This window comes from Ursus americanus, chromosome 6 (genome assembly GCF_024610735.1).
Source record: "Ursus americanus isolate L20-20 chromosome 6, mUrsAme1.1.p, whole genome shotgun sequence".
Taxonomy (NCBI): Eukaryota; Metazoa; Chordata; class Mammalia; order Carnivora; family Ursidae; genus Ursus; species Ursus americanus.
In genome coordinates this window covers 46,334,693-46,359,614 of record NC_142132.1, presented here as the reverse complement: position 1 = coordinate 46,359,614, position 24,922 = coordinate 46,334,693, and the positions used below count along the sequence as shown (strand labels likewise).

The window sequence follows — 24,922 nt, the reverse complement described above, 5'->3', positions numbered from 1 at the left end:
AACAGTTACTTTTATGAGAAAAAGTCTGTGGCATTTGAACTTTGGCTTAAGGCAAAGTTGAACTAACAGGGGCAGGACTCACCTTCCCATGTGAAACAATGAAAAACCAGCACAAAACACATGAAACAACAGCTGTTAGAACAGTGAACATAAGGCAGCAAAGAACAGCGAGCTCTGAGAAACGGCAGACGGAGTGCTCCCTACAACTGCACCAGGGCACTGCCTGGCGAGGTTGACAAGTTACATTGCACGGAAGGAGAACATACATGAAGCCCGGTGGTCTCCTGGAATAAGGAGGGGCTGGGAGTCCAGGGATACCTCCGGAGGGTCCCCCCGATTCTTCAGCTGAGTAACAAACGCATGGGTACGAGGAAATGATAAGCGAAGGAAAGAACCTTTGAAACAATTAGAGGGCATACCCATGGCTTGAAGAGAGCTGGGAATAATTTCACTTGCTGCCAATCCTACCTCAATAAACTCGTTTAAAAATACAATTTAAAAAAGTGTATCTTTCCACAACCGAAGTGAAAATTCTCATAATTCATTCAATATTCGGTAGTACACCCAGAGAATATTGCCTTGATGGTGGGGCAAAACTAGCCCCAGACTCCATTCTCTTCTGGTTCCACCCAACAAAGCTTCTTAAAAGCAAGACCAGAAAGGATCAAAGGATTTCTGAATACCTTAATGACATCCAGGAACAAAGCGCAAAAACATTCATAGGGATAAAAATATCCAACACCCAAGAAGATTGAATTCACATCTAATCATAAATTACCAGGCATAGAAAAAAGTCGAGAGAAAAAGCTCATCTCCTTTTTCATCCCATTCTATCTCCTCTGTCTCGTGCCCAGCTCTGGCTGGGAGTGCTTCCAGCAAGACTACCCCTACCCCAGAACCACAGCAAGTCCCCGTGACTAGTGACTAGCCGACACTCACAGACTCTTGCTGTCAAACCCCAGCACCGGACTGGCCTGGGCTATGCTGAGCCCGAGGGCCCTCAGAGCCTGCCCTTCCACCCCCGGACCTCTATGAGGGCCCCTCACAGCCTAAGGCCTGAGGGACGCTGGGCTCTCTTGCTCCCTTAGACACGCCTGCCTGGGTAGACTGGTGTGGGTCATCCATGCTGGGGGGCACAGTGCCTGATGGCCTGACTGACCCAGAAACCACCTCTCCAGGGCACCTGGGACTTTTTTCTAAGAAATGTACAGAACTGATAGGCAAGATAACATTTCGTTTTAATGAAACCAATATTTCCCCCCCTTTTTCTCTTCTGGTTTAAGCAACTAGGCTGCTCTACTCTCATTGCCTCAGGAGAGGTATGTCATAACCAAAAGCAGATTATTATTATTATTTTAAGAAGCCTCTTCCTGGCATTTATGTTTCCATGTCTATACCATTTCTTAAAGAACAGAAAGGATTCATAGTAGAGATTTAGATTTGGAAGAATTTATTATAAAGGAAGCAAAGTTCTCCCTGAAGTTTAAGTCGGGGCCTGAAACTTCTGAGGAGCCAGGAGAGCCGCCGGGGCCCGTGGATTGCCCAGCGTCCACTCCAGGAAGCCCCCTGCATGGCCCGTGTCCAGGGAGAGCTGCCCTCCAATAGCAGCACCGGTACTTTTGCCCACTGATTGCTCCAGAAGAAAGGCTGTTTCTCTGTCCCCCAGCACTTTGCATCCTTCCCCATCCTGCCCCATTACTAAGCGTGGATTAATATTCCTACAAAGTATCATTGCCTAGCAAACTGGGGAGATCTTTGTGGTCCATTTTGGGGGGGAGGGGGATGAGATGTAAAGCAAGTTGAACACTCCTGAGCCCTGCACAGTGGCAGCCCCTCTCACTCCTCCCAGACCAGAACTTTCACCTCAACAACCTTGTTCTCACGCAGACACACACATTCTTTTCAGCTCATCTCTCATTTGCCCCTTTCGTTTGCTTGGGCAAACTCTCTCTCCTGCCTCAGAGGAATCCTACGAGTAACCAGTTGCGTTGGGGAATCCAAAACAACCTTTTAAGGCTACCCTTGAAGCCCATTTATAAAGCTGTCTTTAGAGGGAAAAAAATACAATGGGGAACCTCATGTTTTGAAACTTGAAACAAGCAGAAAAATTTATTGCTCTTAGGTTGGTTGATCCTACAAGTCTTGATCAATGTTTAATGCAACCTAAAAGCAAAACGAAAAGTAAATACGCTTTAATACAGTTAGAGCTGTGACTATATAAGTGAAGCTTTTTGATAGTTTCAAATTGATTTCGGGTAAGATCCAAGCAAATGTTCTCCAGCATTTATTAACCCGTCCTTTCTTCTACTTGTCTAGCTCCCCTTTCTTATTGTTATCTTTCTGGCAAGGGTCCTCCTCCTGGAGCCACCCCTAAATGATTGAATTTCTAAAGCATTCGCCCGAGGCCTGTTCAGCGCAGGCTGCACGCTTTCCTAGGTACGCCAGCTCCTTGACAGCGTCTTGCTCTCTCCATCTGCTGCGCTTAGCTCAGGCTAACTCCTCAAGCATCATTTCCTCAGGAAGACTCATCCAGGCCAGGTCCCTCCTCACAGAGCATCTGCCCCCAGCCCACAACCCCAGAGGGCAGGGAACCCGTCTGTTCTGTTCATTGCTATTCGCTAGCTCCCTGCATGGTACCAAAACACAGACATCTAATAAAAATGTCACTACTGACTGATTAGCACCAAGCCCTTTCAGGTCCCCCTTCTGAACAGGCTGCCAGCGGCATCTCAATCTGAATTACTGCACTGGCCTCCTGACGGGTGTCCTCACACCTCTCTCTCCACCCTCCCCTCTATGCTGCTACTTCTGGCCTTTCTAAAATGCTGATTGCTGGGGCGCCTGGGTGGCACAGCGGTTGGGCGTCTGCCTTCGGCTCAGGGCGTGATCCCGGCGTTGTGGGATCGAGCCCCACATCAGGCTCCTCCGCTGTGAGCCTGCTTCTTCCTCTCCCACTCTCCCTGCTGTGTTCCCTCTCTCGCTGGCTGTCTCTATCTCTGTTAAATAAATAAATAAAATCTTTAAAAAAAAAAAAAAAAAGTTACTTAAAATGCTGATTGCTGATTGCTTCAGCCTCCACTGCCTTTAGGATAAAATCTTCATACTAGTCTGGGCACACAGTACCAAGCCTTTCATGGCCTGCTCCTGCTCCCTCCCCTGCCTGGTCTCTCCTCCCTCCCTGCCTCATACCCCCTACTCTCCCCTGGGGGGGGGTGTCTCATACTGGCTGTGCTCTCAGACCCTCCCCCTCCCACCCCTAGCAACCAGTCACCAACTTCCTTCAGGAAGCCTTCCCTGATAGGGCTCCTCCACTGGGCTGGCTGCTGCACTTTGTCAGTGCACATGGTTAGGTCACTGACTATACCCTCTGCCCGGAGAGTCCTGGTCTATACCCGCAGATCTGGCTTAGTTATTAACAGCTCCCTGTCCACTCTCAAAACCTACTGCTCTGGCCAATAAATTACTTCATCACTCTAGCAATGACTATTAACTGCTTGTCCAATTGTCTGTTCCCCCCCCAGGTAAGGTAAATAACTGTGTGTTTTATGCACAACAGCACCAGGCACATTGCCTGGTACATAGAAAACACTGTATGTTTATTAAACAGGAATGTACTTATATACGATAAAAGCATGCACTTTCTTTAGGATATTTATCTGGTGCTGGTATTTGCCCCCCCCCCCAAATTTAACTTAAAGATTATGTATTTCACCAAAGGATTTTAAATATATACTTTGAAAAGATTTTGAGATTTTCAAAGCCTAAGTCCAAAATATATAAATCACTCTCTGAACAACGGCACACTATGACCCCAACACTAGCGTCCAGCTACCTTCCCATCAGTGCTGACACATCTGCAAGGAGCCAGACGTGTGCCCACCCCGACCCTTGTGGCCGGCAGCACACGTTCACAAAAAGGCAGAAGGCCCATTAGGAATAGATCGTCAGCACCCAGGCAACTGATTTTCCTTCTCTGACACGGAGGGCGCCCATTTGCCAACCAACCCTGGCCTCCTATGCACTGAGCTTTCCCAAAGTGAAAAAAAAAAAAAAAAAATCTGTTTTCACCAACCACTTTCTTAAAGATACTTACATCAGATAGCATCGGTTCATCAAGTTCTTCCACTCTGCTCAGGTTAGGTGCCCCATAGCGATCGCTAATTTCAGCTAGTGTTTTGCCTGAGTCTGATGTTACATCCTACAATCGTTAAAATTCATTTTTAATTTTAAACGAGTTCAAAATTAAGACACTAATTTTTTTATTTCAATAAGAAATGTCTGAATTATAACATCAAACTTCAACCTTAACAGAATGAACCAATACCTGTTAATAGAGAGAGAATTCTAGAAATAGATGCTAAAACTTAATTAAAAAGTACATTTCAGAAATTTAAGATATATCATTGTACGTAAACATATGGTCAATAAATAATTCACGACATTCTGGTTTTTAAAAATACAAACAGAAAACGAATGTCCCATTTTTATCCACTTTGAGATTTTGCTTTAAAGCACATCGGTGCTTGTGAATTGTTGTTACTAGAACACATACTTGGACTATCAATTTTGATAGTTTCCTTATTAAAAAGTTTAGCTACTAATGCATCAACATTAAGCTTTGCCTTCCAGGACACTCATGCATTTCACTTAACATAGAATAACTTTTCCTTCTCACCTCCGAATGTGAACTATCTTCACTCTTAGCTATATTTTCTATATTCACTCTCATCTCCTATAATATATAAAAATGAAGAAAAATATTTGAACATACTTTTCATTTTGATTCCATGTTTAATTTTCAAGACGTTTTATTTTTACATAATGCTATGATCAATCTAACAGCAAACAGGTCATCACTCTTAAAGGGGTGATCTGAATACATGTAGTATAAAACTACAGCTCGCAGTCTCATTTAACACTCGCTACTAATAGAAAACCATGTTCTTTTTTTTTTTTAAAGATTTTTTTATTTTATTTATTTATTCGACAGAGATAGAGACAGCCAGCGAGAGAGGGAACACAAGCAGGGGGAGTGGGAGAGGAAGAAGCAGGCTCATAGCGGAGGAGCCTGATGTGGGGCTCGATCCCAGAACGCCGGGATCACGCCCTGAGCCGAAGGCAGACGCTTAACCGCTGTGCCACCCAGGCGCCCCAGAAAACCATGTTCTACTTACAATTAAACAGAACTCTTTTAAAAAATGAAATGATCTAAAACGTTAAACCTGAAGCCAAATTATTAGCCAATGTGACAAATGACAAAACAGAAACCTCTCTTCTGTCACTTTACATCACTGAATCTTCACTGAAGAGAAAGGGGTCTATATGTCTGTGTATTTAAGGGCACGTGTGCAAGTGCGTCTATCTTTGCACTCTACGGCACTCAGACTAAGATAAGCTCGGCCTCTGTGGTTTCGTTCACTATGTGTTTTTTTTTAACTGTGTATAGGGCTTTGACTTTCTCTTTTTAAGAATTTCATTTTTTTTAATTCAATCCGTCCTTCCAGCTTTTAAAAAAGTGCTTTAAATAATGATGCTCTCATCTAAGCCATGAATACACATATTCTATAAAACCTACTTCTGTTTTTAATTTTAATTATGGAATAAATAGAAGAGTCACATGTGAATGAGAGAGACCAGCTGGGGGCACCTAGGTGGCTCAGTCGGTTAAGCGAAATAGCCTCCATATTACAAAGAACTTAACCTTGAGCATCAGCCACCGCGGTTAGGAACAACTGTGCCTGGACTGGAGGGTGGCTTTTATCACCAGGCCAGAGCTCTGCGGCTCACAAAGCAGTCTCACCCATACGATCATAGCTGACCCCACAGCAAACCAGCGAGTCACTGCTAGTCATATTATGCCCTTATCCCTATTTTTCAAAAGGGCAAACTGCGATTGAAAAGGTTGTAACACTTGTCTCAGTCAGACAGCTAATGTGTGGCATGTCTCTGAATTTCATGTGGTAAGAGCTGCAAGAAACAGTTTGAGGATTCTACGAGGTTTTAAGTAAAACAGACTTTTTTAAATATGAAACTTCAAATTACCTTCTCTAATTGTTCTTGAGCTCTCTGTAGTTCTTCTATTCTTTGTCTCTCTTTTTCCTGCATTTCCAACTCCAGCTGGAATGCCAGCTGTTGCTGAATATTCAGAAATAAATAAGTCATATTAGCGTCAGATCAATTGCAAGGAATTAACTGTAATCACTCTGAAATGTCCCGGGATAATTAAGTTTATACCTACCTTAATTTCAGAAGCTTACAAGAATAAGTGATCACAGCCGCCTAATACTTCAGCTTTTACAAATATTTCCTGAAGTCTAACATAAAAATGGAAGCTTCCTTAACTGCTAATTTGTAGAAAAGCACAATTGGTACAAAATCAAGTTATTTTCTCTGTTCTTCTTGAAGCAACGAATGAGATTGCAGTACTTTTTTTTAGATAAAATCCTTTCAAGCATAGATGGGTGTTCAAAGAGCCAAACCTTGGTTTCAGAAGAGTGGATGAGAAAATCTAAAGTATATTATCCGAAACTATAGATAATCAAAAATATATTGGTCCCAACTCAACACACATTCCACACTAGAGTAAGGGTCAGAAAACTAAGTTCTGTGGGCCAAATCTGACCCAGTCCTGTATTTGTACAGCCCATGAGCTAGCTTTTACATTTTTAAATGGTTGAAAAATATTGAAAGAATAATAATATTTTCTAATATATAGGAATTCTGTAAAATTCCAATTTCGGTGCCTATAAATAAAGTTTTATTGAAACACTATTATGTTCATTTGCTTACTTATTGTCTGTGACTATTTTTTCACACTAGCACAGTTGAGCGGTTGCAACAGGGACCGCAGACGGTGCTCTCATCACTTTGCATTGCTGCTCAGCACACTCCAAATCACAGTGACATGGGTTTATCTCAGTAGTTCCTGGAGTGCCACGGTCCCCCACACCATGACATTGTTTAAATCAGTGTGTACGCATCACGTCATAACAAGAAAAGAAGTGGACTGTGAATGTTGCCCCTTTAAGATACAATGGAGAGTATTTTATTACAAAATTCAATGGCAAAGTATGGTGTTCATTAAGCAAGGATTCTTTACTAAACAACTGCAATAAACATCAGTATGACCAGAATAAACACTTATCATCACAGTATTCTCGACTCGCATGAAAACAAAGGTCAGAAATATTAGAATATTTTAAACGGAATTATCTCATCATCGTAAAATTTCTACACAAAAGAGCCTGCAACGAAAGCAAGCGTCCAAGTGGCTCATTTGTTAGCCAAGCAAAAAAGTTCATTTCCCAATGGTGATTTAATTAAAACGTGTTTGATCTCAGTGTCCCGGGAAAAAAAATAAACTGAAGTTAGGATTATTAGCCTTTTGGCAAAAACAGTTGCTCAAAGAGTTGATGACACTGGGAGCAACATTAACAGTCAATTAAAAACAAGACAAATTATTTTGAGCGATTTTTCTTGGCTCTTGATGGGTAGACAAATGTTCCCAACGCTGCTCAGCTGTCGTCGTTTACTGGTATCAGTGCTGGGTTTGAAGTGACTGAAAGATCAGCCTCTATGAACAGTCTTCATGGGACAACTACAGGCAAGAGACATTTTCTTTATCTTTCTTTCTTTCTGTCCCTCTCGCTTTTTTTTTTTTTGTAAGAGAGGGAGTGCGTGCATGCATAATGGAGAAGGAGGAAGGAAAGGGAGACTCTAAAGCTGGCTCCATTTGAGCTCAGAGCCTGACTGGGGGTGGGGGGGCTCCATCCCACAACCTGAGATCAGGACCTGAGCTGGAATCAAGAGTAGGACGCTTAACCGACTGAACCACCCAGGTGCCCCAAGAAATATTTCCAAAGTAGTTAAGAAACGTTAATTCAGTACAACCAGCTGTGAAATCTGCTAAGACGTGTTACAACCCATGTTGATAAAAATGTGGGTGGAACCAGAAGGAGGCTTAGTTGAACAAATTTACAAAGCTTGTGAAAATGCAGTGTTGAAAGCCTAAGAGTATTCATTGTGTTATTCAACAGCAGGTACTCAGCAGAAAATGCTCGAATCTGTCATGTGCTATTGAGCCAGCAGTGCCAACAGTGTCCTTCATTCACTCTTATGAATGCAACCATCATCAGTTCTGTGGATTTTTGTCAGAAACAGAAACGGAATAAATCTTGGCTTGCCCCAGCACACAGCAGGTGCATATGGCTTCACAGTGGTGACGTGTTACTGTGCCTTGTGCGGCTCAGGACCAAGACTGAAATTTTTTGGAATGAGAAGAATCATTCTCAATCACTATTACCAAACTCTAAATGGCTTTGGAAATAAGTTTTGCTACAGACTTAATAATGTTTTTAAGTCAACTCAAACTAAACTTACAAGGCAAAACAGCACTTATATGTAAAACTTAACACCTGGGGAAAGCCATTTCAACAACTAATGTTTGGATCACAAGGTCAAGGTGCTTAATACACTTCCCATGAGATCAAAACCTAAAACAAGAAACTAGATGCCCCCCATTCCCACACAAATATGCAGCAGGTGTATTTCCCAAGCTCAGACTATAGGTCTGATTTCAGTGCAAATGAAATTTCCATATCCCCAAATCCAGTTAACTGGGTAATTGAGAAGCTTTTACCAACCTTCAATTGGAAGTGATTAATCTATAGGGTAATGACATGCTAAAAGACAAAAGAAGATAAAAATCGAATAGAATTCTATAAATGCACTCCAAGAGAAAAATATGGTCAAAATTATATGCACACGGACAGATATCAGCATTTGGCAGGACCAATCTCTCAGTTATTTTCAAAGATGAAATATTAAAATCTCATTCCAGATCAGCATTAGCAGATAAATGTTTTCAATCGATTTTGATGATAGGGAACATTAACTCTGAACTCCAACTAAATGAAATGTTATCTCTTAAAAAATAATCTAATTCTCCTAAGGAGTAAGCCTGTATTCCAAAAGGAAAATTGTATTAAATTATGATTTTTAAAAATTTTTATTTCATCGATATAATTTGTGAAAATTTTTCTCTCTTGCTATATCTACACATTATATCATAATACATACATGTCCCATTATGTCTTTCAAATGCATTTTTAAAAAATAATACATTTTTATAAATAAAGAGATAATAAACAGTCATTTCTATTTATTTACAGAGGGTTGTTAAAGGGAATTTCCTGGTAACCCTGTATTATCCACACTGGGATAAAAGTGATGGGGTGGGTCATTGAAGTGTAAGAACATAGCATTCCATCCACTTTCAGATATTGGTAGAGAAAGTGAAATGACTAATCTCTCAACAACAATGCAAAATGTAGTTGTTAAATACCAACCACATTGGTCAACAGAACCAGTTTCTTAACATTTTCAGGAAAATTTCAAAACTCAAATCAAACAAACAAACCAATAAGCTCTTACTTCCTCAGTGAGCTCTTAGGTAGAAAATGGCAGTCAAAGTACTTTCCTGTTCACAGGGCCCTGGGCTTACTGAAGAGTGCCTAAAATTTCAAGGAATTTCAAGTCAGTGGCACAGGCGGTGAGAACAACAGGGAGGGGACCAGTGTCCTGACGCCCCAGCTCACTTGACTCAATGGTGAGCTCACAGCACCTGTCTCTTTGCATCTCTGGCTCACTCTCTCTTAAGCTCTTCTCCAGTGAACCATCTCTCCACAGGCCCCTTTTCCCTTCTCTCCTCTATTTCTGGCTACCACGCTGTTTCTTTAACAGGTCATAAAATCTTCTGCAGAATGTTATTGAATTTTCCACTGTGGACCGAATGCTCAGGGTTCAGTGTACAGTGGATCCCTTCATACTGGCCAATAGGATACAGCTAGAGAAGTGCTTGATTTCTACTATCACCAAATTTTATCGAAGTAAGATAAAGTAGATGAGCCAAAGAAAGTTAAGTAATCCCACGTTTGTAATGGGATTGTCTTGGAGAAGGACAACTGCTGCGAAGCTCTCCTCATTCTGAGAGACAGGGGAAGACACTAGCTGTAGAAGCTGTAAGACGGAGGGCAGATTCACACTCAAAGTTGGGAGAATTCTGTGCCAGACGCTTGCCCATTTGGATGATTGTTTGACATCCGACTCAACACTCTGCAACCTCCCCATAAGAATAAACCAAACGATTGAAAAATGAAGATTCAGGAGCAGTAAAGTTCTCAACAGCCGTATCTGTCTCAGGTGCCTAGAATGTTCTGCCCCAGTGTCAGAGATGAGAGCTTAGGCAGAGAAGCTATTTGCCATTACTATATTTTTCTTTTTATCCACACACCCAAATAACAGGCTTCTTTCCCTTTTACATGTGTGTAGACTTGAGTCGAGACTCTAGGGTTAAGCACTATGTGGTAGAACAATGGGGATAACTTAAATTTAGTTCAGAAGCTCTCCATAAATTAAATTAGTCCAAAAGCCACTCTGGAACTTTCCCTATCTAGTTTACAATCCATGACTCATCCCTGAAACCATTCTCTTACCAACATTTTCAGCTCCCCAATCCTGCTACCCCAAACCTACTTCAATCAAAGGGTTTGCCCTTTCCACATCATCCCTCAAATCTCTAGGCCTAAGTGGAGAAAATCACAGAATCATAAAACCAAACCAAATGGCAACATTATAAATGCCTGGTCTCTAACTCTGACAGGGTGCTCAATGTTATCAAGTAATGCTAAGTTTCCTGGGCAACTCCACCATTCTCCAAAGCTACCATTTCAAACCCTCCCTGCTCTCCCTAGACCTCCCACTTTATCACCTCATTCTTGGAAGATGATCATGGCCCTACTTCATAAAGAAGAAAGAGTCATACAGAAACTGCTTTACATCTTGTGCCACAAAACCTATATATTCACATGTACCTCAACCATCCTCTCCCTATCTCTTAACATCAACCACCTCCTCCCCTCTGCTCCTAAACAAACAAACAAACAAACACCCAACCTCCTTCCCTGAAAATCTCCCTGAATGCATTACCTATACTCACCATCTCCCATTACACTCCATCCATGCATACTGCTCCCTCCAAGGTCACCAGTGGTCTTCAATGAGCACTTTGCAGTCTTGCTCTCACTCAACCAGCAGTAGGCATGGTTGACCCTTTGGGTCTCTCCCCTTGGCCTCCACAAAAGCACACTCTTTGGGTCTTCCTCCCACCCCACTGCTGCTATTTCTCCAGCAAAGACACAGATACAGAAATACAGAAACATGAAGATATAAGAGAGCCATTCCTAACTCACTAGAGATGGGGGGGTTTTCACACTGAGGCTGACACCGCTAACTCCAGTCACCCCTGAACCGCCACACTTGTCTCACCTGCTGGAACAGGAGCTCCTCTGCTTTGAGCCTCTCCATCATCTCCTGCTCTATCACAGCTAGTTCTCTCTCACGCTCCAAGTCGGCCATTTCCTTCTGTCTCTAGCAGTGTTTAAAAACAATGCCATGTGACTAATTTGAGATAGAACAATTTATAAAAACAATCTTGAAAGCATGTTAATCACCAACAATAGGGAAAGGGAAAGCAAATTTTATTCTACTCATTTAGAAAATGAGTAATAATTTGGGGAAATGTTTTATTTGAATAAAGAGCATAAAATTAAAATTATACCTTGGGTATAATCACAATTGTGTAAGAAAAAAAAAGTCTACAAATGTATTGGAAATCTATAGAAAAAAGATCAGAAGAAAATACCTAAAAATCTAAAGAGAAGTCTTCTATGGGATATTTGTTTTCTGTTTTTTCATATTGTCCAAGGTTTTCAGAATAAACATGCTATTTTTATAATAGAAATAACATTGAACTTTTTAAAAAATCAGACAAATGGGAACAATTGTTTTACTCTTCTAATTTTCTGAAAGAAGATCCCTACTTACCAGTTGCTCCATGGTCACATTTTCCTTATATTTGTAAATCCACAATGCTAAATATTCTATTGGGTCCACTGGCCGAACTCTTGCCACTTCTGCAAGACCTTGAGTTAGACAAGTCCCAAGGCACTTTTGAAGATATAGTGACTCCATGTCTCACCTCTGACTTCTAAAAGGTAAATGTTTTTGCATTAATTCAGGGAGTGTTTAATAAAGCACAATAAAATTAGAGTCCAGTGAGGCCAACAAGGCATTACGTCCTGTCATGGGCACCTCCCATCAGGGTTGACACAAGCAAGCTGGCTCCATGAAGCTTCTACCAGTTTCCAAAAAGACTCCACAGATGTCACAACGGCGACCACTAAGATGCACTTTCAAAATCGCGAAGGGCGCTCAAGGCCAAGAGTCAGAAAAGAACAACAAAGAAAACCCCCAACCAGCAAAGGGAAGGAAATAATAGATTAGAGCAGAAATAAATGATCCAGGAACTAAACAAACAAACAAACAACAATGAAAAAGAAAAGAGTCAGAAAAAGGGATCCCGTCATGATTGTGAGGTGGCTACATGCCAAGCAGTGCACTCAATCAGCACAATGCGGGTAATCAGGGTCATGACCCCTGCTCTGCAGGTGAGGAAGCCCCGGCACAAAGAGCACTAAGTCAACATGGTGAGCGTGGGCTTCATACCCAACTCTTGACTCCAGAGTCATTGTCTTAATGATTCAGATGTTACTCCCAACCCACAAGGGTCAGTTTTAGAAAACATCACAACACTGCACCCCCAAAAAACACAAAAGTCCACAAATCTCCAAGGCCAAAGAATTAAAAAAAAAAAAAAAAAAAAAAAAAAAAAAAAACAACATCGCAGAATAGCATGTGAAGCTCCTCACACTTTGGTCCCAATTTCTTCTCAGCCTCACCTCCAGACATCTCTTCTGCCTCCAGCATATCCCAGGCTCTACGCGGAACATTCTGCCATTCTGCCAGTCACACCTTGCACACTTCCATCTCCAAGACTTTTGCCCATAATGATTCCTCTCTATCTCCCAGCTTAGAAGATTTTTCTCCTCACCTGCAAGATGTAGGTCATCTCTCATTCTCTGAGCCTTCCCAAGCAATGCAAAGGAGATTCTCCTTCTCCAAGCGACTCGCACAGCACCTGTCATGCAACCTGAGAATCATCTGTGTACACACACAACTGTCCTCCCAAGACAAGCTCCTTCAACTCCTCAAGGAGTGCATGCTGGCTTCCCATGGAGGCAAGTGAATGAGTTTCTCCACTCTCCCAGTAATGTTCCAGGCCATTCTGTTATGAAGATGGACAGGAATAATCTTAGACCAGATAGGAAGGAAGGAAGGAAGGAAGGAAGGAAGGAAGGAAGGAAGGAAGGAAGGAAGGAAGGAAGGAAGATGAAGCAATCACTGTACTTCAGGTGTTTCGAAAAAACTGATCACCCTCAAATTACCCTTATGGAATCCAGTCACTTCTAAGAATCTAATGAAATGTATTCATTATTCAACAAACATATTCTGAGTACCTACTACAGGTCAGGCATGAGCTGAATATGAGAGAAAAGAATGCCAGCATGCCTAGTCCTGTCCCTGGACAAAAGCACTGAACATTCTGCATAAAATTTCAGAAACAACAACCTCTTGAGGTTCATAAACCCCAACAGTGCTCTCATTTGATGGTGGTGAAGGTATAAAATAGTATAGCCCCCATGGAGAGGAATTTGGCAATATCTAGCAAATTACATAGGTATTTACCCTTTGAAACGTGGATCTCACTTCTTAGATCTTAACTTGCAAAAATATGGAGTGATGATATATGCACATAGTTATTTTGCGCCGTGACTTAGAATAGTCAAACTGGAACCCCATCCAAAAATTCATTCTTAAGGGACCAATGAGATACAGCAACACAATGGATCACTGTGCATATATATTATGTAAAAGTCATGAGGAAGATCTCTAAAATAGGGAGTGATCTCTAGGACATAGTGTGAAGTGAAAAAAAAACAAGGTGCAGAAATTGTAGATAGTATGTCACCTTTTGTATTACAGCAGTGGGGAAAGGAATGTGTAGGTGGGTACAGAAATGTAACCATAAAAACTTAAACTCTACAAACTGACATGAATGAACAGAATTTCCTTTCAGTCTGGCATTGGTGTCTTCTTAACCACACAGAGAGAAGAATTACAGTATTACAAAGGAGTTTGAGACAGAGTATCTTCACTGTGCTTCTTCAATGGGATATACTCTAAAGACAAAATTAACTACAGTAACATCTCAATGTCGTTTGAAACGAAAAACAAGGAACAGGTTCCTGCTGCTGTTTCAGAAAGATAATAATACATGGGAAAGGGACCATGTCCCCAAGGGAGAAACCTCTGGCCTAAGAGTAGCCGATCGAGGGTAGGTGTCACATCTACGGGCATAGATTAGCAGAACCCAGGTAAGCCCATTACTTGGCTTCACAGGTTTCCTGTCCGTGACATGGCGATAATACCCATCTCACAGGTTGATGTAAGGAATGTTATTCTTCATATACACCAAAAGCCATCTCGGCTCAATATAAGAAAGTCATTTCCCAGAGAAACGGCTACCTCAAGCCTGAAGTTGTTGTCACAAGAAATAGAAAGAGGTCCTTTGCGCATATCCAGGAGAAAGCCGGCCAGTCTAGTGGGAAAGGAGGGGATTCGGGTAGAGTTGCCAACCGCAGCACACAAAAATACAGGATGCCCAGTTCAACATGAATTTCGGAGAAATAAGGAATAACGTGTTAGTACAGTGTAGCATAATACAAAATCTTTCGTTGTTTATCTAAAATTCACAATGAACCGGGTGTCCCGTGTTTTATCCGGCAACCCTCAATTCGGGGCGCTTGGGTTCGTCTCCCGCCTTCCCGGACTCCTCCACCCGGCGTGGCCAGGCCAGCGGAAGAGAGCCGGTGGGGGTGGGGGGAGGAGGAGAAGGAGGAGGAAGGAGGCGGCGCTCCCCAGCCGCTGCACTAACCTCTCTCCGCCTAGAGAAGCCCGGGCGTCGCCTGAGCCCCACACCACTCACAAGGTCCAACGGCTCAAACTGCCGCCCCGAGGGATTCCCGCCGAGCGCTAGCAACCCATCTGCTGGAAAGGCGCCCGCGCTCTCGACGCGCGCGCGCACCTGACGCGTGCGCCTCCGCCCTCCCCACGAGTCGCGTCCCGTCGCTAGGCAACGAGCGCGCGCGCGCCTCAGAATCGGAGAGGGCGCTCTGCAGAGCGGCAGGGGCGCGTGGAGGGGTGAGCGCGGGATGCGGCGCGGGTAGAGGGTGAGGGGTGGAGAACGCGCGGCGGCGAGCCCGAGGCTCGCGGGTGGGGGAGTCGGGGCGCCAGCGCGATGAAGGCAGGGTAGCGAGCGCGCGGCGGAGAGGAGGCGGTGTGAAGGTCGTGGGCAAAAGGCGAGCGCGGGGTGTGGCGGGGGCGCCCCACAGAGGAGGGAGCGCGGGGGTGGGTGAGCAGAGACTTGCCACCTGGAGTCTGGGAGGAGGGGGGGCCGAGAAGAGGAGTCGAGCCGGCGGGTTGGCCGGTGCGCACTGGGGGAGACGGAGGGGCGGCGGGCTACACGGCCCCTCGGCCAGAGGAGACAATCCACGGAGTTCGGGGGCCGGGTATTTTCACGGCTTCGCACCTTTGAGATTAATGGTCACCTCTGCTTGGTTCCTTTCAGAACCAGCTTAGGCGGCCCCAACCCCCGGGAAGCCGTCCAACCTCCGCCCAGCCAGAGCCATTGGAGTCTTCCCTGACCTAGTGTTTCGTGTACAGCACTCTGCTAGCCACTTCCCACGTTCTGTTTTAATTTATGTTGGGCAGTGCTGGGCAGGAGAAGCCTCCCTAAACGTTGGTTGAGGCAATAAGTACCAGAGTGGGCGCTGACAGATAGCAAGCCTTCACTGGATTAAGTCAAAAAATATTTCCTGAGCACCTACGGTGTGCCTAGTACTGGGAATATAGTGTGAACAAAGACCATCTTGTGCTATTTGCCCTGCCTACTGAGTTGCAAGTCGGTGAACAAGGAGGGGCACCGGGAAAAATAGTCTCCCCCGCCCCTTGGTATGTGTACCCTGCGTTTGTGGAGAGAGGGCTGTAAAAGGCATCCCCTTGGCCCCTCCCTTTCCTGGCGGACACTTGCAGGCTCTGTTATTCCGCCTCTGCTGTCTTTGCATCAAGTTTTAGTAACTCTCACGTCCCATTATTTCATTGAGACCATTGTCGAATGGCAATTTAGAGCAGAGGCTTACTCCAGAAAGGGTTTGCCACACCTAAACAGAGAAGCAGGCATGCAAGGGCTGGGAAGTGGAGAGGCTTTTTGGGGAATGCGGAGTTGGTGATTCCGCCCTCTGGGAAGGGCAGTTCTCCCGCGACGCAGGCAAAGTAGATCTGTAACTGAATCACCTGGGGATTTTGTTAAAATGCAGAATCAATATGTAGGTGTGGGGTAGGACCTGAGAATCTGCATTTCAACAAACCTTCAGGTGATGCAATGCTGCTGATCATGGACCACACTTGGAGTGAAAGGGGTGTAGAAGATTGTTCGTCCAGATGCATTGGTTCAGGTGGGCCACAGATTAGCACAAGCGGAACACCACGTGCCCCCATCCCTACCTTCCACCATTATCCCAAACTTAGTGGCTTTATTTTGTTTTTTTTTTTAAAGATTTTATTTATTTATTTGACAGAAAGAGCACAAGCAGGAGGATCAGCAGAGGGAAAGGGAGAAGCAGGCTCCCCTCTGAGGAGAAAGCCCGAACTGGGCTCTAGGGAACAATCCATGTCCTTGTCTTTTCCAGCTTCACAGGCTACCCACAGTCCTTGGCTCATGGCCCTGAATGAATCACATCAGATCTTCTCTCTCAACTTCTACCATCATATCTCCTGTTCCCTTGGGATTACAGTGAGCTTCCCTGGATAATCCAGTATCCTCTTCCTAAATCAAAACCCTTCATCACATCTGCAAAGTCCCTTTTGCCAAACAAAGTGACAGATTTCATAGGTTCCAGGAATTAGGACATAGACACTTTGGAAAGCCATTACTCAGCCCTACCACACTGTATTTCCAAAGAAAGATTACATTTTCTAACTTATTCACATTTCAATGACCAAAACCAGGATATTTAACCTTGATATACTTCTTTTTGGGGGCGGGGAGAACGTGAGTGCAAGCAGGGGGAGGGGCAGAGGAAGAGAGAATATTAAGCAGACTCCATGCCCAGCACAGAGCCCAATGTGGGCCTTGATCTCACGACCCTGAGATCATGAACTGACCCAGAATCAAGAGTCAGACACTTAACTGACGGAGCCACCAGGCGCCCCAACCTTGATACACTTCTGTTATGTAATGTACAATTCGCGTTCAGTTTCCCCAACAACACTTTATGAAAGTCTTTTTTCTGGTTCAGACTCAATCCAGAAACATGTGTTCCATGCATTTATTAGGCCTGTTGAAGATCCTTTGATCTGGAATGTTTCCCCTCCTTTTTTTATCTTTCACGATCTTGACATTTGTAAGAGTATGGGCCAGTTGCAGGCTGTCTCTTGATTTGGCTTTGTTCATAGTTCCTCAATTAGATTCAAGTTTTGCATTTTGGGCAGGAATCCTCAGAAATATATTTCATCCCCCTAAGAAGTGCATCCCATCAAGAGACACGTGATGTCCCTTTGTCCCTTGATTAGTGATATTTCCTTAGATCACTTGATTAAGGTTGTATCGGGCAGGCCTCACCGCTAAAGTTCCTACGTTTCCTTTTGGAATTAATACATAATTTATGGGGAGAAAATTTGAGACTATATGAATATCCTACTCTTCATCAAATATTCATTGAGTTTTAGTACTCACTGATGATTCTGGCTTGCTGCAGTTAAACTATGATGGTTACAAAATGTTGATTTTTTTAAAACTCAGTTATTCTTTCCCTATTTATTAGTTGACATTCTACCTTAAGAACCTGCCTTCTCTCCCATTCACTCACTTACCAATCTGTTCTTATATTGATTCACAGATTTTTTATTTTACCCAATTAGTTATAACCCATTATAGTCATTATTTATTTCGATGGTCTAATTGCCCCAGGTTGGGCTAGTAGCAGCCCAATCTCCTGGCTCCTGTGTCCTTAACCATTTATTTTCTAGCATTTTTCTCCTTTCTGGGACAAGAAAATGCTCCCAGCTTCTTGGGCCTTTCCTGCCCCAACCTTGGAATTCACCATTTCTCTAAGGAGTCCTGATTGTTCTTAATGGCGAAGGCTATTTCAAAGCAAATTCCCTATGCTCAGTGTGCTCGTTGCTACTTAAGTGTTTTTGCTTCTAGGCTTTTGCAATGGAAAGAGCTAGGGATTATATATATTTTTTCTATAGGCATATCTATGTATCTTTCCTTCTTTAAACTGAAAACTGCCTCCCAGAAAATGTTAAGACTGGAACTGAGCCTTTATTATTCACTTCATTATTAGCTCTTTTGGACCTAAAATGTGTAAACTTCCGAAATATGGAGGTGGTCAGAAATAGGCCAGGTGTTAGTTCATTGTATGTCACAGTCTTCCACTGTGATGGCTAATATTTATTAAACACTTATGAGGGCTCCCGGGTGGCTCAGTCAGTTAAGTGTCTGCCTTCGGCTCAGGTTGAGATCTCAGGGTCCTGGGATCAAGACCCTGCTCAGCGGGGAGTCTGCTTCTCCCTCTCCCTCTGCCCCTCCCCTCTGCTCGTGCTCTGTCTCACTCTCTCTCTCTCTCTCTCTCAAATAAATAAAAAATCTAAAAAAAAAATCTATCTATCTATATATGTATGTATGTATGTATGTATCTATTTATTTATTAAACACCATGTGCCAGGCTAAGTGCTTTACATGTATTTGTTATCTCTTCTAATCCCCACAATTACGAGGCCCATACCTTTATTATTTTGTTCTACAGATGAGAACACCAAGGCTCAGAGAGACTGGGTGGCTTGTTGAAGATCACACAGCTAATAAGCAACAGCACCAGGACCGGAACTTGGGTGTGTCTGTTCCCGGAGTCTGTGTTCAGACTGCGGCTCTACACGGCCACACCTAACTTATGATCTGACTCAGGCTACATTGCCCATAGCTCCTGAAATCCGATTACTAGTAAATACCGGGCCATCAGCTCAACCTCCACTAGCTTCTTGCTTGAGCACTAGAGTAGAATAGTGTGTTACGTGCTGGCAGAGCCCATGACCACGGGTAGCTACAGTGCCTGCCCTTCTCCCTCCCTCTCCTCCCCAGGGCTTCTCTGTGGTCCCTTCTGAAATCAGTAAGCCCCTCTTATCTACGTCACAGATGACTGTAGCTTCCAACCTCACAATAGCACAGCTTGCTGGGTCTTCAGAGCCCCTCTCGGAACCTCCTGCCTGAGCAATTATTTTCTTCCTACTCAAGGGTAGAGATGCGTGTGTAAGTGGAGACCTTAGCCACCCTTAACCACCACTATATCAAGCTCCTTTGGGGCCTCATGACATCCAGGACCTATTATCTGATCTAAGACAGCAGGGGAGCTTTTTTTAAAAAGTCCATTTGAATGTAAGAGCAATTGGCAAGTATGTATTTATTGTTTCTTTTGGGAAGGGTGACACCCAGAAGTATCTCGTATTTATCCTGAAATGAATCTGATTTGACTAGAATGTGTGTATTTTAAAAATCAGGTTTGATTTATAAAGTAGTGTGACTCCGCTATGCTGTTCTCCCGGCCCGCAGGGATGGAAACTGACTACCTGAAGAGGTGCTTCGGAAATTGCCTGAGCCAGGCGCTTGCAGAGGTGGCGAAGGTTCGGCCCAGTGACCCCATAGAGTACCTGGCTCACTGGCTTTATCATTACAGGAAAACCGCTAAAGCCAAAGAAGAGGTGCGTATGTGCTCGGGATCATCTTGGGGAGGGCTTTCCAGCTTTCTCACGGTAATCTGAAGTCCAAAGCAGGATTCCAGAGCTAGCCCAGGAAGTTTCTTGGTTTTTTCACTTTTGAGATCGCTTAGGCCCAGAGATTCCTGAAGCATGGGGAGGGCTAAAGAGGGAATCCAAACCAGAGGAGTTGTGGAGTTGGTAGGCTTGAAGCTCCGAGGAGGCAAAAGCTAGTCACAGGAGCAAACTCAGGGGGCCCCCAAGACCTGGGCCTGTGGTCTGTCCCCTTCATACAGGCTTCCCAGGGGCTGACCTGAAACTCCACCCTCCTCTCACCCCAGGAGAGCCAACAGAAGATCCAGCTGGAGGAAGAACATGATAATAGCCTCAAAGAAACCGGAATGACAGAAATGCTGAAGCAAGAAGAACGTCAGATTGAACAGCGGTATGAAAAGTATCACAAGGTAGGGAGGGAGGAACCCAGCAGCGGGCAGGTGCACACCCCAGAGCTGGACACTGGGAAATCCACAGGCCAGCGAGGCCACAGCACACAGTGCCCTGAGGCTCCCAGAGCTTGCTTCTCTCCATCTTCTTATGTTTATATGTAAACCGATCTTACTGACAATCCTGGCAATGAAAAAAGGAAATGTTGAACGGCAATCCCATTTTAGATTTCAGGAAATACCTTAGATGTTACTGGTTTTAAAAAATCAGATTATGGGGCGCCTGGGTGGTGCAATCGTTAAGCATCTGGCTCAGGGCATGATCCCAGCATTCTGGGATCGAGCCCCACATCAGGCTTCTCCTCTAGGAGCCTGCTTCTTCCTCTCCCCCTGCTTGTGTTCCCTCTCTCGCTGGCTGTCTCTCTCTGTCAAATAAATAAATAAATAAAATCTTTAAAAAAATAAAATAAAACCTCATAAGTCACTTGGAACTCATATATTTCCTTACAAGATCCTTTGAACCCTTTTCAAAACTTAGTCCGTATTTGAGAAACCAAATACGTTTGTCAGTATATAATTCAGGTATATTATTTTATTTATTATATACTGTTTACTTAAGTGTTTTAGTTACTATGTGCTATTTATGTATGTATCAAGCCACAGATGCCTTCTCTGTGATGCTGTAATACTGGTCATAAATTATTACCTTCTCGTAGTTGGAAACAGTTGTGTGTTCACTAGCCTGACAAGCATATCTTTTATCTCCCACGACTTTTGCCACCATCTTCTGAAAAGCACCTTGTGCCACTTTCGTGCTTTCCACAAAGCCGCTTGCGTGATACCTGGACAGGGAATCGATTCGCGGGGCTAGATATCTGACATCTTTCCAACTATCACTATATCCTGTGCATTAAAACCTTCAGTGCAGTTTCGTTCAATTCACTTAGCTCTTGCTAGTTTCCAAAGCCGCCTTCAACGAAGAGACATGAAACTATTTAGCTCATGTACACTCACACGGATACGCTCAGCTCTCCTCATAATTCACAGATTTGTTTTTTAAGTCTGGATGTTTTGTAGGTAAATTAAGTCAAAAGAAAGGTAGTTGGGGCGCCTGGGTGGCACAGCGGTTAAGCGTCTGCCTTCGGCTCAGGGCGTGATCCCGGCGTTCTGGGATCGAGCCCCTCATCAGGCTCCTCCGCTATGAGCCTGCTTCTTCCTCTCCCACTCCCCCTGCTTGTGTTCCCTCTCTCGCTGGCTGTCTCTATGTCAAATAAATAAATAAATAAATCTTTAAAAAAAAAAAAAAGAAAGGTAGTTTCATACTACTGTTCGACACTAGTCTAGTCTAAAGGAACTCTCACTCAGGAATAATTCATTCTTTGAACAGTTGCGGGGAAACGGTAGAGGGGAGGTCATGACTCGGAAGTTGTCATCCCCTTGCTGCCCCCCCTCATCCCTTCCTGGCACCATGCTTCCCTGTTAACGAAAATATCAATGTATATAAGGCAGGGAAAGACTTCCAAAACTCCACCCTGGTTTCATGATGCCTTTATTAAAGACAACTTTGCTCACATTAATGTTTTGAATTGTCCCATTGAGTTACACCCAGGAGGTTTTACACCCTGTAGCAATATTCCTTTGCAAGATTAGATGAGTAAAAACTATGCTGTTCTTTTGCCAAGCGTGAGACAAAGGCAATTGTCAGGGAAGACGGGAATGAGATCCAGCAGGATGCCTGGACTAAGGGCAAGTTCTCACTTTTGAGAAAGAATCCACGCACAAATTATGATGATGACAATTGGTGCCCTTTGTTAGAAGGAAGCAGAGAGGCCCAACAGGGATCTTAAAACAAACTTACCTGGCCAGGGAGAGCTACTCTCATGGTAAAAATTGAAAGAACCGGGCAGAGGGCAAAGAAGTGAAGGTCCTTCAAATAAGATGAGATTCTAAGTTCTCATTTCTCCTTGGCTCAAGGCCAATTGCAAACTATTCCTTGCTCCTGGTCATTTTCAGATTTTGAGTCACTAGTGCTATAAAACCTGGTCTCCAGTAGGCCCAGGATGGGTTGCCTAAGATTTCAGCCGGCTTGCTGATGGGTTTTTATGCACATACTCAAAGTTTTGCAAAATTTCCCTTAATGTCTTAAAACCATCATTGCTCGCATATACCTTAGAAAGCTTTTGAGTACCCCAGTGAGTGTGTCAAAAAGAGGAGTAGAAACAGCACTATGTGTGGTAGAAATCACATCCACTTATAGCACTCGAGAAGAGATGTTCAGCAGAGGTGGCGTTTGAGTCCGACCTAAAAGAAAGCTAGAAAAAGTTGCCCTTGCATTGGTTTCTCTTTATTAAGCTGAGGCAGTTTTGAGTAAGTAAGCCATAATTCTGAGTTTGAAAACCATCCCTTTGTTTATAAAGATGTAGCCATACAAATGTTTTATAAGTACATTTTTATGAAGTGAATACAGAGATTTATTGCATATAGTTAGAAGGGTCTTACATATCACCTGGGCAAATACTTCACAGACCTGTCTGTAGTGCCCCACAGGCTCCATGGGACACAGGCTCCATTGGACAGGTCACAAAGATGGAGGTAGAGGTGGCTGGGGGAGCTTAAGCTCCAAAGATTCCTCCCTCACCAGGGACTGAAGTCACATAAATGCTAGACTGCAGGATATTCTTTCATAGCTCACAGAGACTGAATTTATTTTTTCAATCTTTTTTTCTGTTTCAGTTTGGATCCTTTCTATTGATCTGCCTTCAAGTTCACTGACCTCTTCTCTGCAGTGCCCAGTATCCTATTTAGGAATTCAGTGAATTTTTTCATTTTGGATATTGTACTTTTCAATTCTAGAATTTCTATCAGGTTCCTCTCTGTAATTTCCATTTTCTCTGCTTATCTACCCTAACTATTCACTCGTTTTGCTCATTTTTTCTCCTTTAAATGCTTGCAAATGTTTGTCATAGCTGGTGTAAGTCCCTGTCTGCCAATTCCATGATCTTTGTCATTTTGGGGTCTCTTTCTATTAAATAGTTTTTTTCTAGACTATGGTTCACATGTCTAGTAATTATTGCTTGTGTGCTGAACATTGTAGGTGACACTTTGTAGGGAGTCTAGATTGTGTAGTTTTCCTTTCACTGGTGTTGAGTTTTGCTCTGACAGGCAGTGAAATGATTGGTGAGTCATCTTGATCCTTGATCCTTGACTTGTTTTATGCTTTGCTAGAGCAGATCTGTTTCAATTTTGTTATTAGTCTTGGGCATGAAAATGGCAGTGCTGTGTTCTTGGCATACCAAGTGTGTTTTAGTCTCTGCTAATGACTCTTTCGCTTTTTTTTTCGTGTAGCCACTGGTATCTGTAGCTAGTTCCACAAAGAAGACTGCATTCATACAAGAGAACACAAAACCCCTTGAGAAGGATGCCTTGAAGCAGGAGTCTCTGCCAGGTACTTCCAATACGATTCCAGGAACGCCTCAATAGATTCGCTCTCCAGAGTCATCTGACCAGACTGACTGCTGTGTTGAAACTCCCCGAGAAATAAATTCCTAGGCTTTTCAGCATTCAATTGCTCCTCAAATGCATCCCGGCTCCAAATCTCCTTCTTAAGTGGTCAAGAGGTGGGTGATTTTTATGACGCTTCTCTCAAAGCTGCAAACTGAGAAAATGGCCATCTAGGCCTCTGACCTGAAGATAGTAACTATGTGGATTAAACCAAGAGTGGAGGGGCTGTGGAAGGAGATGTCTTGCGCGGACAGACTCCCCAGCCGAAGTTCTGTTCTAGTAGCTGTGAAAACCCTTTAATCATGTAAACATTTGAACTACTGACAGGATAAAATAAACTCATAAGGATTTCAAATAAGTAACCAAAAGGCTATTCCCTCTTGATTTATCTTTTTTTTTCTTTTTTTCTTTTAGATTAGACAGTGAAAACACATCCATCTCATGTGTTCAAGTCTTGACTTTAGGTGAACTTTCCAGTCAGGCCTAGAGTGTTTCCACACGTCCTAGAGTGTACCTGTGTCACTGACAGCAGGTATTTAAAACAGCTCCAGTGACAGTAAAGCTCAAAGGGAGGGTGTTTTGGCCACGCACCAAGAAGGTATGAAATGGTTATTACTTCCACAACGAGGCTTTTGGGGAAGAAGAGGATGGGCTCGAGGTAGCAAGGAAAGGAGACCGGCGTGGGGTTTGTACTGCCGTCAGGGGTGGGCCCAGGTGGGAGTTCCCGTCCTTGAGGAGAGGCTTGTCTGGTTTGAAACTCTCGCTGTGACCAAGTTGGGAGCATCTGAGTTTATCAGCTTGCCCAGATGTGGGGAAGAGGGAGAGTTGACGTCTACAAGCTGTCAGCAGTCAGACACCAAAAGTTGTCACCTGGAAAGCTAGGCTAATTTACACTCCCATTTGAAAGGACCCATTTCTTTATACTCTTGCCACACTGAGCTAGTCATCTTACTTTTATTTTCTGCCAGTCTAATATGTGAAAAATACTAAAGTTCTTTGTATATGTTCTGGATACTGAACCCTTCTCAGATATATGCTTTGCAAATACATACTATTATTATCCCCATTTTACCGATGAACAGTCTGAAGCACAAAGGCATTAGCTAGCCTGTCTGAGCCCGCATGGCTAGAAGCGGGAGAGCCAGTGTTCCAACTCCCAACAGTTTGGCTCCTGAACTCACTCATTGGCACTGCCTTCAGAACAGCGA

At 43.6% G+C, this 24,922-nt stretch overlaps 2 protein-coding genes across 2 annotated transcripts; one reads left to right on the top strand and one right to left on the bottom strand.

Annotated features, from left to right (window-relative positions):
- Positions 1-2,114: 2,114 nt before the first annotated feature.
- Positions 2,115-15,017, bottom strand: DYDC1 (DPY30 domain containing 1). Its single transcript, XM_045783665.2, has 6 exons — positions 14,894-15,017; positions 11,884-12,046; positions 11,326-11,427; positions 6,043-6,135; positions 4,094-4,198; positions 2,115-2,163 (listed from the first exon to the last, which is right to left on the bottom strand). The coding sequence occupies exons 2-6, from the start codon at positions 12,028-12,030 to the stop codon at positions 2,134-2,136; spliced, it is 477 nt and encodes a 158-aa protein (XP_045639621.1). The 5' UTR covers positions 12,031-12,046; positions 14,894-15,017; the 3' UTR covers positions 2,115-2,133.
- On the top strand, positions 14,958-23,778 carry DYDC2 (DPY30 domain containing 2). Its single transcript, XM_045783663.2, has 6 exons — positions 14,958-15,159; positions 16,392-16,472; positions 18,828-18,912; positions 19,628-19,776; positions 20,112-20,234; positions 23,559-23,778. The coding sequence occupies exons 3-6, from the start codon at positions 18,828-18,830 to the stop codon at positions 23,691-23,693; spliced, it is 492 nt and encodes a 163-aa protein (XP_045639619.1). The 5' UTR covers positions 14,958-15,159; positions 16,392-16,472; the 3' UTR covers positions 23,694-23,778.
- The last annotated feature ends 1,144 nt before the right edge of the window (positions 23,779-24,922 follow it).

Excerpts from the sequence above, each read along its gene's own strand:
- DYDC1 (XM_045783665.2), bottom strand. The coding sequence starts at position 12,030 with ATGGAGTCACTATATCTTCAAAAGTGCCTTGGGACTTGTCTAACTCAA. Across the intron at positions 6,136-11,325 it reads AGGAGCTCCTGTTCCAGCAG|CAACAGCTGGCATTCCAGCT; the intron begins GTGAGACAAGTG and ends CTGAATATTCAG. Across the intron at positions 4,199-6,042 it reads CTCAAGAACAATTAGAGAAG|GATGTAACATCAGACTCAGG; the intron begins GTAATTTGAAGT and ends TAACGATTGTAG.
- DYDC2 (XM_045783663.2), top strand. The coding sequence starts at position 18,828 with ATGAGAACACCAAGGCTCAGAGAGACTGGGTGGCTTGTTGAAGATCAC. Across the intron at positions 18,913-19,627 it reads GCACCAGGACCGGAACTTGG|GGATGGAAACTGACTACCTG; the intron begins GTGTGTCTGTTC and ends CCCGGCCCGCAG. Across the intron at positions 19,777-20,111 it reads CCGCTAAAGCCAAAGAAGAG|GAGAGCCAACAGAAGATCCA; the intron begins GTGCGTATGTGC and ends CTCTCACCCCAG.